The sequence below is a fragment of the Bubalus kerabau genome, chromosome 13 (assembly GCF_029407905.1).
Source record: "Bubalus kerabau isolate K-KA32 ecotype Philippines breed swamp buffalo chromosome 13, PCC_UOA_SB_1v2, whole genome shotgun sequence".
In the NCBI taxonomy this organism is placed as follows: Eukaryota; Metazoa; Chordata; class Mammalia; order Artiodactyla; family Bovidae; genus Bubalus; species Bubalus kerabau.
Window position 1 is genome coordinate 18,017,014 of NC_073636.1, and position 19,580 is coordinate 18,036,593.

The window sequence follows — 19,580 nt, forward strand, 5'->3', positions numbered from 1 at the left end:
TTAAAACTCTGATAAGGATTAATAAAGCTATCTATTAGAAACAGTGAGCAATTTTCCTAATCAGCATATAAGCAGAAGTCACAAATGCAAATTCCTAGTGGCAAAATGGTATCAATAAATGAGTGAAGAAGGCCAGATGTAGAACAGCACTGGTGGAAATGTGCTGAACTGGAAAGCAGCAGTCCCTTAAAGACAACCACAACATGGCTCTGCCAAAGAATACAACCTGGTGTTCCAGAATTCCACTTTCAACAAACACTGGAAATTTTTTCATGGGTGCAAATTCAATTTAAAAATGTTGGCTACCAGTGTAAATGAAGAATACCTTTTTTGTATGTATACTTTCATGTATTTATTTTAAATTACCTTCACATAATAATATATTAGTAGCCAACCTACAACCTCATATCACACAACTTTTAATAACTCATTGAGAAAACTCATTTACATTGGGCAGTGATAAAAAGAAAGTACTTGGGAAGGGGCGAACAGGAAACATGTTGATGGGCCAAAGTCCCACAAGACTTACCCCTCCCCTCTGCCACACACCCCTCAGATGTCAATCCCACATCTAGGTTGTCATCTGTGCTTCTGCCTATTGGCTATAAATTGGAGATTCTCAGAATCCCTCCTTAGGTTTAATTTGGTAGAGCAGCTCATAGAACTCAGGAAACCAGGTTAGGTACTATCGGCTTATTATGAAAGGATATACCCTAGAACAGCCAGAAGGAAGAGAGAGGTAGGCAAGGGATACAGGAAGGGGTACAGGCCCTCCACGTCCTCTCTGAAAATGCTACTCTCCTCATGCCTCTGTGTGTTCACTAACTAAAAACTCCTCCAAACCCCAACCTGTTGGGACTTTAATGGGAGTGTACTCACATAGGTATAATCAATTATTAACTCCTTTCCAGCCCCTCTCCCCTCTCTGGAGAACAGAGAGTAGAGGTGGAAGTTCCAAGATTCTAACCACAGCTTGATCTTTCTGGTGACCAGCCCCCATCCAGAAGCCCACTCAGAGCCACCTCATTAGAACAAAAGACACTGTGGGACTTCCTTGGCGGTCCAATGGATAGGACTCCATGTATCCACAGCTGTGGGCCCGGGTTCAATCCCTCATTGGGAAGCTAAGATCCCATAAGGTACAAGCTGTGTAGTCAAGGGAACAAGGAAAGAAAAGAACAGAAGACATTGCCATCACCCAGGACATTCCAAGGGACTCAGAAGCCCTGTGTCAGGAACTGGTGTCAAAGACCAAACAGTAGAACAAAAGATACTCCCAGTGCTCTTATCCCCTGGGAAATTACAAGGGTTTTAAGAGCTCTGTGCCAAGAATTGGAGGCACAGACCATATATGTATTTTCTATTATTTCAACCTTTCTAATAAAAAATACAATTACAATAATGTTTGAAGAGACCAAGGTAAACTTTTTAACTTACTCCTTTAACATGTTCAAAGGTAACATTTTTCATCTGTACAGGATCCACAGCAGAATCAAGCCCTGTTGTTGTCCGGAAGCGGACTAAAGGGACAAAAAAAAAATGCTTACATATTTGATAGATTCATAAAATTTTAACTACCTTATTTTTCAGATGCAAGCAAGTCCAGAAAAATTAAATGTCTAAGATCACAATGCGAGGAGTAGGAATTAGGTCTTCTGGATTTTGAGACAATGTTCAAGGAATGAATGATTCTCATTAAAATGACATCTTTGCCTTTCCAATTAAAACTAAGAATTTTCCTCTTCTCCTTATATCTAATAATTAAAACGTAAACCAATGGTTCTCAAGCTCCACTGTGTGCAATTAAGAAACACAAAAGAATAATCATCAGAGCTCTTCCCCCTCTTCCACCACCCTGCTGATACCACCTATCAATCCATACACTGGTTCCTTTTTTTGGAAAAAATAATTTTAAAAAAATACAGAGAGAGACAAGAGAAAGCAGATCTAGATATAAAAAAGGCTATTCCTGGATATTAAAGCCTCATCTCAGGTTTGATAACTTTTAAAATAACTGTATATCAAGTTCTAGGAAAATTTCTGATCTAGGTCAATCAATGTTCTTAACTGTAAACCATTTTTTTTCCCTCTCAAGGTAATCATCATAAAGAAAGGGGAAAACACGGTATAAACACTGAATGACAGGTGGAAAAATCAATTGGATCCACTTAAATCTGACATTATTACTTCATTTTAGACTGGCAAACTGAGAAAACCTGGGGCTGTAAAGTAATTTTCTGTGTGTTAATTTTAAATACATTGAACTTATTACTGTGCCTTTGAAATAGATGACTATTTTCACTCTGAATTGCTATTATAAAATTCTTCGGCATGTTCTTAGAATTTTATCATTGGTTAAGTATCATTTCCTAAAAATCTGGGGAATTAATCACGTCTAGAAGTAAATTTAAAATTATTACTGTAACATAATCCTTGGAACTTTAAAAAATATTAGTTATATCCTTAAAAAAGTACAGTTGAATTTATACAGTGTCTGAAGGAATTTTTCTTACAATCCATCCATAAGATAATGCAAATATAGTAACTCCTCTGACAAGGTGGATGATAGATAATCGTAAGAGATTAAAATTTTTATCTCAATGCAAAAAACAATCTCAAAGTAACCCAATCTGAGAAGTCTGAAATTTGGATTAAAGACCTAGACCCTGGAATTATAAATATAAATGTTTTCTTATCTCTAAGTCTTAGACTAAGGAAAAGAAATGAGTATATAAAAGATTTTTTTAAGTCAAATATAAAATATATTTTAATATATAAATAAAAAATATAAAAAATAAGTCAAATATAAAGAGTCTTTACCAGATAAAAATGGGTTCTTTAAGAGTCCATAAATGCCAACTACCAGCAGAATAAAAACAATCAGACGAGTTCTTCTTAAAGAATCTGGAGGAAAAAGAAAAAAGCCTTTAATACAATGTTATCACTGAGAAATGACAGCTCAATGAAATGCAAACATGAGGTTACTGGTGGCAATCACATTTCACAACACACAGTTCTGGAGCCTGCTATATTTTGCATAATCTCCATGATCGCCTTTCAGCACGTGTTCTCAAAAATCTCACAAAGCCTCTTGTACTTCTATCACTGACTTAGGTTCACTTCAGACAGTGAAAGTGCCAGGACATATTCTCTTTCCACACAGCTTAAGATACAAACATAAGGAAATGTAACCAATAAAAAGTTGCATAATTGTTAGAAACGTTATTATAATCACTTGGAGGCAGGACTATGATTTCCTTTCAGATATTCCTCTCCAAATATGGATGGTGTCTAATCAACTTACCATTGGTTTTTTGTGTTAGCGCTTGAGCTTTCAGGAAACCCTCTGCAAAACCAGTTTTAAATGCATCTTGGTGAGCTTCAGGTATGTTTTTGGTTTTCATGAGTTTATCCAAACTCTCAACGTCTGATCCTCTGTCCCGCAAAAGAAACCCCTAAATACACAAACAACACATCAGTATCATTGACTATAGGTAATATTCCCCCCAAACATAACAACTACTCACAAAAAAAATTCATTAAAATTCTACATTTTAAAATTTTTATTGTCAATGTGAAGAATTAAGACTCAGCAATAAATAGCCAATGATTAGGAAACTAACACTGGCCCATATACTTCTAGCGGTTAGTGAATATAAACTATGTAAACCACTAACTACTGAATAACAGGTCACAAGTTGACTTAGGGTTTGATAGCTTACAATAAGTCACACTCCTTTATTCCTGCTGGAAGAAAAACCTCACACATTTATTAAATGTTTACTTAGCACCTTTCATATACTAATACTTGACTGTGTGTAAGTTCTGAAGATGTAAATACCGATGATCGGAATGTTTTAAGTCTACTGGGAAAAGATACACAAATAACTAAGTTTTTGAAGTTATTTTGATACTACGTTAGAGGAACTAGGTATGGTGGTAAAATAAATGCTGTCTAAGAAGTTAGAAAAAACCTTACAGAGGGTGGGATAACTAAACCACAGAAACACAGGGCAGAGACAATTTGACAGTGCCATGAAACAGCAGCCTCTAGTACTCAAGAGTGATAAGCAATCTTGTTTGACAGGACTTTAAAACACCAAGAGAGGAGAGGATAGAGGGAGAGAGGAGGTGGTACACTCAAGGATGAGAACAGAAAAAAGTTAGGCAGAATGCCAAGTGATGAAATGCCTTATGTGCCATGGCAGAAATCTGACAATACAGCAGAGGAATACAACCATTACACTATTACATTTTAGACAGTCCAGCGGATGGCAGTATGGAGACTGGACTAAAGCTACCAAAAGTGAAGGCAGGGAGACTAAGTAATCATCGTCTGTCTATGCAGTGGACCTGGGGATGAAGACAGATATAAGAAATATTTAAGAGGCTGGATTGATAAGATTTTAGTAATTATGGATGCAGGAAGTGAGAGAATATGGACAAATCAGAGTTAACCACAATGTTTCTAGACTGGATGGATGCTACTTTTTAACATAAGAATACATAAGCAGGTGTAAATTGACAGAGGAAAAAACAAAGGAAGATGTCTAACAGGCTAGTGAAAAAATAAGCTTGGAATCCAGAAATGTTGTAGATATAATGACTGCATAGAATATTAATCCATTATCCTAAATGAAAAGATGAAAGAAAATCAAATACATCAGATATTGAACATTCTTTCTGAAAAGTACTGCTTTTTCAAACAACAACAAAAAAAGGTGTAATTACCTTCACAAATGATGGCGCTGTGTGCTGGGTTTCTGCTAATCTTTCAGAGGTGGACTGCAGACGTCGTGTCCTTGATTTCAAAGTTTTAAAACCCCGAGACTGTATGAAACCTGAATGAAACGGTATCACACTCAGTTTTCATTTTAAATTTTCACAAGGAAAATGTCTACTAAGAACCAAAACTTTGACACTAGTTATTTCCAAATATTCTGCAGATTCTACTGTGAGCCACAAATGAATGTTCCTAATCATTAATATCACTAAGAAATACAAATCAGAATATATTAAACAAATCTATTTTTTTCAATATAAATATAATTGTTGCTTCATACCTGGCCAGTACTGAAGATCTGAACAAATTCTTTTAAGAGTTCTTGAATGTTGTCTGTACAAGCAAGAGGAACGTAAAGTACTAAAAATATCTAAGCAACCTGGAAAGAAATTGTAAAAACTAAACTTTCTAATTGTCAAACAATCAAATCATAAAATACAACAAATGATTTTACCAAATATTAGAAAAACCAAAACAAGTTATTTCCAAGAGGCAATTTCAAAACTAGTCTACAATGTGATGAAACACTGGAAACCAGAAGTATGTTAATAAGTAACATGAAAGTGTAAGTGGCTCAGCCATGTCCGATTCTTTGCAACTCCACAGACTGTAGCCCTCCAGGCTCCTCTGTCCATGGAATTCTCTAGGCAAGAATACCGGAGTGGCTTGCCATTCCTTTCTCCAGGGGATCTTCCTGACCCAGGGATCAAACCCATACTGCAAGTGGATTCTTTACCATCTGAGCCACCAGGGGAACCCCCTAACCTTGTTATCTATTAAATTATCAGCAGTACTAAAATGGCTTACTTTCATTGAAACATAAAATATATTAACTTACCATATTTATTTTCAAAGAAGGACTGTGCAGATACATGAGATGTATGCCAATGGGAAGAAACATTTTTGTCCTTATAAAATCCAGGGAGTAGACTGTCTACCAGTTGATCAATCTGTCCAATTTTTAATTCAGATAATCCAAGGTCCCTTAAATTAAGTACAGGCTGTAAAAGATTTGAGTCAACCATGTAAGCATTATTTTTTAACTTTTTATTGACATATAGTTGATTTATAATGTTTCCGTTGTTTAGTCGCTAAGTCATGTCCCACTCTTTTGTGACCCCATCAACTGCAGCCTACTAGGCTCCTCTGTCCATGGGACTTTCCAGGCAAGAGTACTGGAGTGGGTTGCCGTTTCCTTCTCCAGGGGACCTTTCTGACCCAGGGATGGAACCCACATCTTTTCAGTTATATATATACACACTCATGTGTATATATACACACATAAACACACACATATGTGAAGTATGTGTGCTCAGTCGTGTCTGACTGTCACTCCATGGGACTTCCCAGGCAAGAATACTAGAGTGGGTTGACATTTCCTTCTCTGGGGCTCTTCCTGACACAGAGCTAGAACCTGCATCAGCTACATCTCCTACATTGGCAGGGGGAATCCTTACCACTAGCACCACCTGGGAAGCCATATATATATATATATATATATATATATATAATTTTCTACCATAAGTTACTACAAAACATTATATAGTAGGTCCTTGTTGTTTAGCTCAGGTAAGCATTATCACATCAAGGTATTTAACTTAAAGAGTACTTATTAACTAAAATAATGTGAATTTTTTAAATCTAACAAATGTATTGATTCCCTTTTCCTTCAAATATTTAAAAAATAAATTGGTATGCATATTTTTCTAGTTCTAGCTTTACTGAACTCAACCATGTGAGATTTGACAAAGCTTTAAAAAAAAAAATCATACTCCCAATAGTATTAGCAGTCCATGGAGCTTTAATGACCATAAACAAAAGCCCATTCAATAAACAATTGCTGAGATCCTTATTTGAACCAAAAGGTTCTATAAATTACCCATATCTAACTCCTAGTAAAGAGAGATATTGAACAAAGCAAAAGATGTGTGAAAACCAATCAAGAGAATACATTCACCTTAAAACCGTTCTGAAATAACTAGAAATTAAATAGGAGTGAGCTATTTTCTTGTTCAAATGAGCAGACAGGGAGCCACTAAGGACAAGAAACAATTTAAAGTCCCAACAGCTAAAACTTGAAGTCAGTCAGTCAGTTCAGTCGCTCAGTTGTGTTCGACTCTTTGAGACCCCATGAATTGCAGCACGCCAGGCCTCTCTGTCCATCAACAACTCCGGAGTTCACTCAGACTCACGTCCGTTGAGTCAGTGATGCCATCCAGCCATCTCATCCTCTGTCGTCCGCTTCTCCTCCTGCCCCCAATCCCTCCCAGCATCAGAGTCTTTTCCAATGAGTCAACTCTTCTCATGAGGTGGCCAAAGTACTGGAGTTTCAGCTTTAGCATCATTCCTTCCAAAGACATTCCAGGGCTGATCTCCTTCAGAATGGACTGGTTGGATCTCCTTGCAGTCCAAGGGACTCTCAAGAGTCTTCTCCAACACCACAGTTCAAAAGCATCAATTCTTCGGCGCTCAGCCTTCTTCACAGTCCAACTCTCACATCCATACATGACCACAGGAAAAACCATAGCCTTGACAGACCTTTGTTGGCAAAGTAATGTCTCTGCTTTTGAATATGCTATCTAGGTTGGACATAACTTTCCTTCCAAGGAGTAAGCGTCTTTTAATTTCATGGCTGCAGTCACCATCTGCAGTGATTTTGGAGCCCAGAAAAATAAAGTCTGACACTGTTTCCACTGTTTCCCCATCTATTTCCCATGAAGTGATGGGACCAGATGCCATGATCTTCGTTTTCTGAATGTTGAGCTTTAAGCCAACTTGTTCACTCTCCACTTTCACTTTCATCAAGAGGCTTTTTAGTTCCTCTTCACTTTCTGCCATAAGGGCGGTGTCATCTGCATATCTGAGGTTATTGATATTTCTCCTGGCAATCCTGATTCCAGCTTTTGTTTCTTCCAGTCCAGCGTTTCTCATGATGTACTCTGCATAGACGTTAAATTAGCAGGGTGACAATATACAGCCTTGATGTACTCCTTTTCTTATTTGGAACCAGTCTGTTGTTCCATGTCCAGTTCTAACTGTTGCTTCTTGACCTGCATGCAAATTTCTCAGGAGGCAGGTCAGGTGGTCTGGTATTCCCATCTCTTTCAGAATTTTCCACAGTTTATTGTGATCCACACAGTCAAAGGCTTTGGCATAGTCAATAAAGCAGAAATAGATGTTTTTCTGGAACTCTCTTGCTTTTTCGATGATCCAGCGGATGTTGGCAATTTGATCTCTGGTTCCTCTGCCTTTTCTGAAACCAGCTTGAACAAAAAACTTCAGTAAGAGAAGTAAAACTAAACAAAACAAGTAAAGTATCAACTTTTTATGACTGATGTAGTCAGATCCCTGGATTACATAGCTCCGGATTGATGTTCAGGTGCTAGACCATTATAAGCTTTGTAACAAGTCCTTCACATTCTTAGAATTCCTTTCCTCGTTAGGAAAATGATTATAAAATATATCCTGATTATTTCACAACAGGATAGTATGGATCAACGGATGAGATCATGCCTTGCCCATCTACATAGCCTAATATATACAGTAAGACAATTAAAGTCAGAATGAAATATTTAATAAGTGCTTTTTAAGGTAATAAAAACTGTACAATATAAGGCACATTATTATAATGGAACCAGAAGGACTACAATATTTAAAAGCTACAAAGATATTTTACCTTCTAAAATGGGGAAACCAAAAAATCTATTTACAATACAAAAAGAAACGCAGATTTTTAACTAAGAAGATTATTCACCTTACTTATTGGGTATCAGGTCCTAGGAACACAAAGAGAAATAAAGTACATATGAGTATGATAATTACCATACTACATGGTAACTCCTCTTATAGAGGTATTTTTTTTAAAGTGGTAACAGAACACAGAACAACCAATTTCCTAAGTCAGATAAGGTTTCCCAGAATTAACACTTAATTCACAAATGATGGGGAAACTTCAGGGAAGAAACCTCGGGGAAGAGGACAAACAAAAAGTCATCAGAGGGCCTGGAATGTTTGAGATGCAGTCAAGTTCAGTGACTGAAGAAAGCACTAGAAAGAAGGGCTATGGCCAAATTGTGAGGAGCTGTGTTTGAATCTAATTCTATACCTAATATCATTAGTTTTGTTTTAGAGGAAGAAGACAGAAGATAAAGATGATAAGCTGGAGAAAAGAAGGCTGATATAACAAGAGAAAAAAGGCATGAACCTGAACTGAGCCCTAAGAGGGATGCAAATACCAAGTGGCAGACAACAGACATCTGAAGAAACCGGTGAAGTACAGGATTATGAGGGAGGGGGTTCTGGACGGATGCGCTGGTTATCGATCTGCTGTCTCTCGGCATCTCTTGGTCCTCTCTCTGGCTCCACAATCATGTATCTGGGTCCCTTTAAATAGTCTTCCTTTGTTGGCCAGAACATTAAGTTGTCAGTAGAGGGCACTGGAGAGACTTCGTAGGAGCAGTTTCTGTTCCTGGTTCAGGCCACGTATTAAGTTCACTCAACAGGCTCCTGGGTGCAACACCCACGGTTTCTCCAGCATCTGGCTCCTGCAGCTTCTCTGAAGCCTGGCTCCTGTGTGCACAGCTGCCAACAGTACTTGGCAGCTTTCCCACAAACAGCTTCTCCTGGTACCCAGGTGGCAGATTTCCATCAGGTTCAGATTGTACAGCACCAGCGACTTCTATGCCCTTTAGTGAGCCAAGACCATACCCTCTCCAGCAACCTCAGAACCTCAGCCCAAGGGTGGAGAACTCTTCGTGGGTAGCTCAGTCCTGGGAGTACTAGCTGCTCCTTGAATCTGCAAGTCCTATATATTTCGAGTTCTCTTTACTTATTACTAGCCAATCCCTAGTTATGCCAATCCCATGTAAGACCATGTTTTTAAAATAGTCAACTAAAAATACTTATTCTGTTTATTAAACTTGCACTGTTCAAATGACTATGTGGTCTCTCTCTCTTGGTTGGACCCAGACTGACAAAGAGGTGCTAAAACCACTGTAAGATCAAATACACTGGAATCTGAAGAAGTAGTTCAGTTTTAGACATCTTTATTTTGAGGTCCTTGAAGTCTGTCCAGAGGGTATTTTAATAAGTCACCAGATGACTATTTTAAAACTTTAGAGATACTTTATAGAGTTGAAGGTAGATGTGGGAGTTATCAGCACATAGAAATATATAGACATTAAAACAGATAATCTGGGAGACTGTGGAGAATGAAAATTAGATTACAGGTAAATGCATCCACTATTTAAAAGGCTGGCAATAAAAAGAAGTCCAGCAAAACAGAAAGAGGAAAAAAAAAAAAATCAATGCAGTATCACTCAATTTCTGAGTACACTGAAAACAGTGGGTATTCTTAAGGAAAAGTTGAAAAAGTTGCAGATTTTTTAAAATGCCTGTATTTACTGCTAAGGACACCAACAAAATACACCAAGCCTACAAAATGGTAAAAGTAATAGCCAAACTACAATGGGAGATGGTATAAATAAAAGCAACGATTAAGTTCAGAATACTACTTTTTTTCATAAGTCTGAAAGCAAAAGGCACAGAAGTCAGACAGCTTAGAAGGAAGTTAAAAAGAAAGTTTTTTTGCTTGTATTGTGAAGTGGATGTCTGGATGAGTAAGACTTGATGAAAGCAAAGGCATCGCAGAACAAAGGAGGTGAGAGTAGAGATGAGGAAGGATGCTTAAGAAAAATGGAAATGTTTGTGAAAAAATAACAAGCAGTCATCAGTGATAAACCACAGGACTAATGAGGGTAAAGCAGAGGATAAGACACCAATTCCGTATCTGAAACCATCAGTCTTAAGCTCAACTTTGGCTTCTAGAATTTAGTTACTGTTTAAGCTAAAATGTACTTCACCACTGATCTAGCCATTTCACTTAATGAAACAGTCAAGTATTTAGTACCATGGAAAGTACAAGTGGTGCTGTTTATAGCAGAAAAAACTGGGAACAGTACCCAACAACAGACCATAAAATGAACAGTCTGAAGTCATAAAAACTAACGTATGGTATAACAAGTTCATAAGACTATTAAATGATGAAGGAAAAATCTTAATATGCATATACAGTATGATCCAACGATTATAAAATATAAAAGTACAAGGGAGAAAAGGAGAAGTAGGATCAAACATTAATTTCTCCCACTTACATAATATTTTCCAAAATTTCTGAAATGAACATAGTGCTGCATGTAGCAATTTTGACACACGCAGTCATATCATTGGGAAAGCTCTCTCAGACTGTAACTGAGAAGGGTGTCACAAAACAAGAACGGACCACCTAAAGAAAGATGCAAAAGGAATTTGGCAGATAGTATAAAAGGAAACATAAAGACAAATTTTTCACCTACATAAAATTGTATTTCAAGACTTACTTCACAACCATCCCCTCATCCCACTCCCACCAAAAGCAAATATGGAAATACTGTCAGATTTCATTTTCTTGAGCTCCAAAATCAATGCAGATGGTGACTGCAACCACAAAATTAAAAGACGCTTGCTCCTTGGAAGAACAGCTATGTCAAACCTAGACAGTGTTAGGAAAAGCAGAGACATCACTTTGCTGACAAAGGTCCGTGTAGTCAAAGCGATGGTTTTTCCAGTAGTCATGTATGGATGTGAGAGTTGGACCATAATGAAGGCTGAGCACCAAAGAACTGATGCTTTCAAACTGCGGTGCTGGAGAAGACTCTTGAGAGTCCTTTGGACTGCAAGGAGATCAAACTAGTCAATCCTAAAGGAAATCAATCCTGAGTATTCGTTGGAAGGATTGATGCTGAAGCTAAAGCTCCAATACTTTGGTCACCTGATGCGAAGAACTGGTCACTGGAAAAGACCCTGATGCTGGGAAAAACAGAGGGTAAGAGAAGGGGGCAACAGAGGATGAGGTGGTTGGATGGCATCACTGACTCAATGGACATGAGTCTGAGCAAACTCAGGGAAACAGTGATGGACAGAGAAGTCTGGCTTGCTGCAGTTCATCGGTTTGCATAGAGCTGGACACAACTTAGTGACTGAACAACATATACCATCCTCTGCCACGGTCCTTCAAATGAGGACTAAGGATATAAGCCATTTACGGGCTAAAGAGGCTTCTGTGAAACTTAGCCACATATTATACTGTCTACTATGAAAAATGTATTCTGAGCTACAAGCAACTATCTTAGTAACAAGTCTTGTAAACACAAGTTCCTAGATTAGCAATTTGGTATATACCAGACCACGATGATTTTACAATTCTCTGAATACTCAAAACACAGTTTCATAGCTAATACATTTCATTTTCAGGTATCTGTGTTTCAACTGTTCAATTACACTGAAAGCTTCTATAAGGCAGCATATAATAACCTCTTGCTCTTCTGTCTTCCCTGAGACTTGTGGGGCAGTTGTGGAGTTAACTGTGGGATCCCTGCTACCACTGAAGCAATACAAAAGAATACTGAAATGGTATCACACAAGTAGTAACATAGAAGTGAATACGAATACATTGCCATGCGAAATTTTTTATAAGATAAATGTTAAAAATAGGACAAAGTAATATTCTACACATACAACAAAGCCGGAATTAGATGTCTTTAATCCTGCAACAGAGATTAAGCTGAAGACAGAAGTCACCCTGCTACAAATGCCTAAACATAGAAAGTTATTTCAGGCATGTTTACAATGTACTAAACCAAAAGGCAATGGCACCCCACTCCAGTACTCCTGCCTGGAAAATCCCATGGACGGAGGAGCCTGGTGGGCTGCAGTCCATGGGGTCGCTAAGAGTCAGACACGACTGCGCGACTTCACTTTCACTTTTCACTTTCATGCACTGGAGAAGGAAATGGCAACCCACTCCAGTGTTCCTGCCTGGAGAATCACAGGGATGGGTGGGCTGCCGTCTCTGGGGTCGCACAGAGTCGGACACAACTGAAGCGACTTAGCAGCAGCAGCAGCAAACCAAAAAAGCTTTCTCACACATCCAGGGTAAAAACTCTTACCTCATTGCTGGGGACCTCGTGCTCAGACACTACATCTCGATGCTGGTTTTGCGAAATGGATGCACTGACAGAAACTGGTGTGTTTTTCGGTGAATGGAAGGCATTGATGAGATGACTCAGAGGAACTGTAACCTAAAAAAAGATAAAAGCTGAACATCAGCAGTGCTTTTTAGAATAAAAACAGCAACAAAAAAACTTTTTATTGTCAGAACTGGGGATTGTACAAAGTTAAACATACATTGTTTATCAAAACTATACATTAAAAATTGTAAATACTCGGATTATTGCTGGTTGAAAACTACTAACTTTCAGGATAGCATTGGGGCTATATACAGCAAAAGTACTAAAAATACATATATTTCATTGTTGTAGCAACCTAACTCTGAGGGATTTATTCCAAGGAAATAATCTGTTAAGTAATAATCTATACTTGCATATGCCTAGATGACAATTTTCATCAAAGTATTTTAAAATTTATAGAAAGCTAGAAATGTCCAAGAATAGGGGAGTGGCTAAATAAACAATACCACAACAAAAATGAAATATCTCACAGACATAAAACAAGCAAGCATATATCCAGAATTTTGTAATTTTCAACTTCCCTACTACACCACCCCACCCTATTCTGAGCCACCAGCATCTCTAAGTGGATTTTTTTTTTGTTGGTATGTGGATTTTTAAAAACAGCAACTTAACTTCTCTCCCTGAATCGCCTCTATTAAAGCCAGTCAGATCTCATCACTCTTCCGCTCAAAACTCTCCAATGGCTTTTCTCACAGTAAGAGTTGATGTCCTGACAATGATGATGCCCTGGCTCGCTCTCACTTCTGTGACCTGATCCACTATTAAGTTCCCCTTCAGTCTCTCTGCTCCCGCCCCCTCAGCCCCCTCGTTGTTCCTGGAGCATGCCTGGCAGGCTCTCACTCAAGGATTCTGCACTGCTGTGTATTTCCACCTCTCCAGTTAGTCACAGAGTCTGCGCTCATGCTTCCTTCAGTACTTAACTCAAAAGCAACCTTTTCATGTGTCTTTTCCCTGGCCAACCTACTAAACAACCCTCTCCTAAGAAATATTCCTTACTGCCTTCTTCTGCTCTATTTTTCCTTCTTGACATTTATGTTATCTAACACACTTTATATATTTACTTGTTTATCTATATATTGTTTACTAGACACCTCAACCTAAGTCCCCTTATTAGCATAAATCCTGGTGGGTGATCCAAGCAGGGGCTTTAAGAATAAAAACACGCCTATCACACAGGAAATTTCAAGGGCTTCAGGAGCTCTGTGCCAAGAACTGGGAACAAAGACCAAATATTTTTATTTATTATACCACATTCTCCCATTGGAACATAAGTTTCATGTCACAAGGGATTTCTTTCCTGTATTTTAATATTTTTCTTTTTTGTTTATACATTTACTATAAAGTGTTTTTACATAATACTTACACACCTTAGATTTTATTTTTCTCTAACTTTCTCTATTTCATTCAATACTGTATCCCAGTGCAACAATAACGTACACAGTAGTTGCTCAATAAACATTTGTTGAGAAAATGAATAAACTAAATGGGCTCTTACTATATGACAAGTTTTATACTATATGCTTTACTTAACTATCTCATTTAATCCTCGTAAGAGACAAACATGTTAGTTACTTCTATTTAACTGATGAAGAGAGCAAGAAATTAGATTCAACGTCATGTTCCAAGTCATTCAGCAAGAAAGTATAATATTAGAGGAACGATTCTAACCCAGATCATCTGACTTCAGGTTCCACTTAAAGATTTTTCATCGCATGGTTACTGATACAGAAGTAAAATCATAATATTGTTATATGAAAAAAGCAAGCTATAAAACTTTATGTAACTTTTTTTTTAAATTACGCATACAGAACTTTCCTGGTGGTCCAGTGGTTTGATCCCTGGTCTGGGAAGATTCCACAAGCCACAGGCAACTAGACCAGTACTCCACAACTACTGAGCCCAAACGCTCGAGTCTGTGCTCCTCAACAAGGGAAGGCCTCGCTCGCTCCAAGTAAAGAAAGCCCAAGCACAGCAATAAAGACCCAGTGCAGTCATGAATAAATGACTAGTATGCATACACATATTTGTATAGAGTTAAACGGATGAAAGAAGTTATTCTAAAATGCAGTCTCTTGGAGTGGTGGAATTATGGGTGATCTTTATTATTTTGTATTTTTTCTTTTCAGCATTTTTGGCAATGAGGGTGTATTATTAAGAGTCAGTAAGAAATGATAAGCTCTTTTAAAGCTGCAGGAATCAAATTAAGATACATATTTTCTGCCTCTACCTTTAAAAAGTTTTATTTTACTTACTTATATTTCTTCTCATTCAGTAAAGAATTTAAACTGCTGTTTCCCTAGGTCTTCTGGAACAATCCATCTGGTCCCACCTATTATCTGCTTCCCTGGACCTTTAGGCTTATCTTGGCTCATTTGAAGACCAGGCAGTTGATAAATCCTGAGGCTCGCTGCTCAGACTGGCTCGGGTGGAATGTAAGAATGGGGCAAGTGTCTGGACTGCTCTCCTGGACACTGAGCAGAGTCCTGTAGCTCTCAGATCTCTCTGAGTGGGGAGCGGACCAGCAACCCCACATCATGGAAGAGAAAAGAGCTAGAAGTTTATGACCTGATTTAAACTCTCCGGGACCCAGAGAAGCCCAATACTTTAGAAGAAATGGAAGTGGTAACAGAAAGTTGTGTGGAGGTTGAAGAGATAAATGAAGACGACTATTTGGTCATTATAAGGTTCACGCCAACAGTACCTCATGCCTCTTCAGCAACTCTTAATGGGCTGTGCTTAAGAGTAAAACTTCAATGGTGTTTACCGTTTAAATATATTTTGGAAATCTAAATTTCTGAAGGAAACCACTCAACAGAGGAAGTTATGAACAAACAGATAAATGACAAAGAGCTAGTGGCGGCTGCAATGGAGAAACCCAACTTAATGGGAAATCGTGAAACAGTGTCTCCTTGCCCCTAAGAGCTGTTTTAAGAGCCACTAAACAGTAATCATTTGATATATTTGTTTAAACTCTTTGTAAAATGTAGAAGATTCATGTTTAATACATAGGTGATTTGTACCTCAGAGCATTTTTTTAAAGGATGATTTCCAAGCAAGACTTAATTATAAGGTAGTAACCTAAGTCTGGGAGAAGGCAATGGCACCCCACTCCAGTACTCTTGCCTGGAAAATCCCATGGACAGAGGAGCCTGGTAGGCTACAGTCCATGGGGTCGCTAAGAGTTGGACACGACTTAGCGACTTCACTTTGACTTTTCACTTTTATGCATTGGAGAAGGAAATGGCAACCCACTCCAGTGTTCTTGCCTGGAGAATCCCAGGGACGAGGGAGCCTGGTGGGCTGCCGTCTATGGGGTCGCACAGAGTCGGACATGACTGAAGCGACTTAGCAGCAGGAGCAGCAACCTAAGTCTGTTCAGTGTCCAACATTCTCAGGATTTGTAACACTTAAATGATCAGCCAGAAAAATATTTTTAGTTATTATGTGTAAGATGAGTTGCTATTTTTCTGATCCCTATTATGATATACCTGCTTTTCATGTCAAATATTTACCATGCCCAAATGTATTAAATCTAAATCACTCTGTAAAATAAATAAAATAGACATGATTCTTGTTAAAAAAAAAGAATTTAAATTGCTAAAACATGGTCTGATCTCTTCTCAATGAAAAACTTGACCCTCTGTCATACAATTTAAATTCAACTGTATTAAACCAATTAAGCAACCAGGAAATACAAATTGTGTTCTGGGCTTCCCTGGTGGCGCAGGGGTAAAGAACCCACCTGCCAATGCAGAAGATGCAGGTTCGATCCCTGAGTCAGGAAGATCTCCTGGAAAAGGAAATGGCAACCCACTCCAGTATTCTTGCCTGAAAAATCCCATGGACAGGGGAACTTGGCGGGCTACAGCCCATGGGGTTTCAAAAGAATCAGACGAGACTGAGTGACTAAATGTTACTATCTTCCACGGTAAAAAAAATGCCTAAGAGTCCTACGTGGCCCAGTTAGGACTGCCTATAGTACATACAGCTCCTTCACTATCTCTACCAACATCACACACCACTAACTCCACTTAACAATGATAAATTCTCCTAATATGGGATCTTCTTGATACCATGGGCTTTCCCGGTGGCTCAGTGGTGAAGAATCCACCTGCAATGCAGGAAGACGCAGGAGTCACTGGTTCAATTACTAGGCTGGGAATATCCCCCGGAGGAGGGCATGTCAACCCACTCCCGGATTCATGCCTGGAGAATTTCATGGACAGAGGAGCCTGGCGGGCTACAGTCCATGGGGTTGCAAAGAGTCAGACATGACTGAAGCAACTTAGCATACATGCACACTTGATACCAACTTCCTGCAGGTTCCATAAGGTTTAATATTCAGCAGACCAAGTCAAATTTTGTTTCAAGTGATTGGCAGGACTCCACCAGACACTAGTAACACCTTTTTGCAGCCAGCTGATCAAACCAGAAACATCTTTTTCCATCATCCCTGATGAAATTCTATTCTTTTTTCAAAATAAATCTCATACCCTCCTTTTCATAAACACTGTCACCCCTTAGCAGTGCATTAGCCCCTCTCTGGATTACTGCAATAACATCCTTAATCTGAAAACACCTCCACTCTTGTTCTTCCACATTCTCCACACAGCAAGAAGCCAGTATTACTCTGTAAGAGACTGTTTTGTAAATCTGATCATGTCACTCCTTAACATGTTTAAAAGAATTCAGTGGTTTCCAAAAAATTGTAAATGAAATTCAAAGTCCCGTATTATAACTCTCTGTATGATATGTCAAGTCCTCTTTCCAACCTCCTTTCTGTCATTGGCCCTTTAATCGCCAACCAGGCTCTAGCCACACTGGCCTTATTTTTGTTCCTCCAATCAGCTAGGCTTGTCACATCTCAGAACCTCCAGATGTTCTGTCTATCTGTTCCTGTCTATTCACGTGGCAAACTCCTACTCATGTTTTATTTCACGTCATGATTCAAGTTCCATATTTTCTTTGTCCACCTAGTACATTACTGAAGCCCTATAAATAAATTACCACTTTTTTTTTTAACCCAACGAGTACTAGCAAAACAAAAGCTAGTGGAGGTTACACAAAGGGACATAATTATAATCTTAAACCAAGAAAAACTAAAGAATGTCAAAGATATTTTGAAAACTGCATGTATACAAAAACTGTTTATTTGCAAAACTGTGAAGAAGTCTCAAAAAAAAAAGTTACCATCAAAAATGGTTTTTAAATGAACTAAGAACAAAACAGTCACAGGTGATAACTCCTGAGAGAATTAAAAATAAAAACCCTTGGAATCTTTTTTCTCTGCTCTTTTGCTTCATAAATGGAAAGATGACAAGGAGGCTGAATCAAAATTTTAACTCCAAGTAATAACTTAAAATATATGCATTAGTTATTGTAGATTAAAAAAAAAGAGAGAGAGACAAAGCATTCATAGAAGCTTGCAAATTTCTTCGCATGTCTGGGTTAAATGCCATTTAAAAAAGAGAGAGTCTGGGTTGTGAGTACCAGTCTTTGAAGAGGGGGAAAGACAGAAAAGAAACATCACTTGCTCCCTCTACAGATATGGTAGACTTTCCCCCTACCCACTCCCCAAACCCCACCCCAGAAATGCTTAGCACTAAACAGTGCCAGATGGATTTCCAGCAAAAATTCCACGCAATCAAATCGGTAAGCCAAGATCTCCATCACGCTCGTACTATACTTAGGGTTCTTCGTCAGCCTTTTACTCAGCGTCGCCCGATCTTTTCTCAACACCAAGACTCCAACTGGGTTAAACACTTTCCTCCTACGACCTCTTAAGGGAAACTGCTTCCAAGAAACGCAAATGGCAAACAGCCCGGAGCAGGACTGGGACAGAAAAATAAACTGGATGCCGGACCCACCTGGGGCTGCACGGTGCTCGACAGGGAAAACATATTCTCCAGGCCGTCAGCGACCTCACCCGCCTGCCAAAACTGTCCCTCTTCTCCGGTCCGGCGGGGAGGCGCTGAGCCCTCTTTTCCCTTCCTTTTCTCTCTCCACGCTCTCACTCTTCCTAGAAGCGGAAAATGGCCTCCCCAACCTACAGCTGCTGCAACGACAGACAACCCGCCCCGGAACGCAAGGCGCTAACGCACCAGTACTTCCGGGGCAGGTGAGGTCGCCACCATGGGCAGCTGACGTCCCCGAAATAGTTCCCTTTCACATTAAATAATACACGCGCCGGAGCCCCCAAAGCTTTCTGGCTGTCGTTTTCTTTTTAAAGGGGAACGGCATCCACCCCATTAAATCTTCCTCCAGCTTTCTTATCAATACTTCCGACATATTCTCCTGTTGTGACTGGGCCTTGAGCCATAATAAGCTCTTTTGCTGCAATTTAGTGCTCTTTATCTTCCCCACAATAATTAAAAAACTTCCTGTTCCAGATAGGCAAGTTACACCCAGTTAAAATGTCAAATTACAGGACCAGGCATGCGCTTCCTGCTCTCCACATGCGCTTCCAGTTTCTCCACATTCTATGATTTCACTGGTCACGGATTCACTGACCAGACCGAACTGGTTTACATTTCTCCCGCGGGTGAGAGGCCCCAAAGGAGTCTGGTGGGGTAAGTGCAGGCCCCACCAGCCTCCTTTGGAGATCGGGATAAAAAACTCTTCAAGTCCGGTTATTCAAATTACAGCCCCCAAAGTCCCTTTCCCCATCGGCCAAAAACTGTCGTGCCGTCCCCTGTCAGTGCGAATAAGGTAAATCAGCCGCCGTCAAC

General features: G+C 39.1%; 1 protein-coding gene and 1 pseudogene across 2 annotated transcripts in view; one reads left to right on the top strand and one right to left on the bottom strand.

The window, feature by feature from the left end:
• YME1L1 (YME1 like 1 ATPase) overlaps window positions 1-19,580 on the bottom strand; it is a 30,308-nt gene that overhangs the window by 10,604 nt on the left and 124 nt on the right. Inside the window, exons 2-9 of one of the 2 annotated variants that reach the window (XM_055543619.1) lie at window positions 12,769-12,900; window positions 10,936-11,066; window positions 5,622-5,784; window positions 5,064-5,162; window positions 4,732-4,841; window positions 3,305-3,455; window positions 2,821-2,904; window positions 1,438-1,520 (exon numbers count right to left, since the gene is read on the bottom strand). In XM_055543619.1, the coding sequence (XP_055399594.1) occupies window positions 1,438-1,520; window positions 2,821-2,904; window positions 3,305-3,455; window positions 4,732-4,841; window positions 5,064-5,162; window positions 5,622-5,784; window positions 10,936-10,977 (732 nt within the window). In that variant the 5' untranslated portion in view covers window positions 10,978-11,066; window positions 12,769-12,900. Of the gene's footprint in view, window positions 1-1,437; window positions 1,521-2,820; window positions 2,905-3,304; window positions 3,456-4,731; window positions 4,842-5,063; window positions 5,163-5,621; window positions 5,785-10,935; window positions 11,067-12,768; window positions 12,901-18,719; window positions 19,575-19,580 lie in introns of those variants that run through there. The other variant, XM_055543618.1, reaches the window with a different exon arrangement.
• LOC129626143 (cytosolic iron-sulfur assembly component 2A-like) lies at window positions 15,291-15,793 on the top strand (annotated as a pseudogene).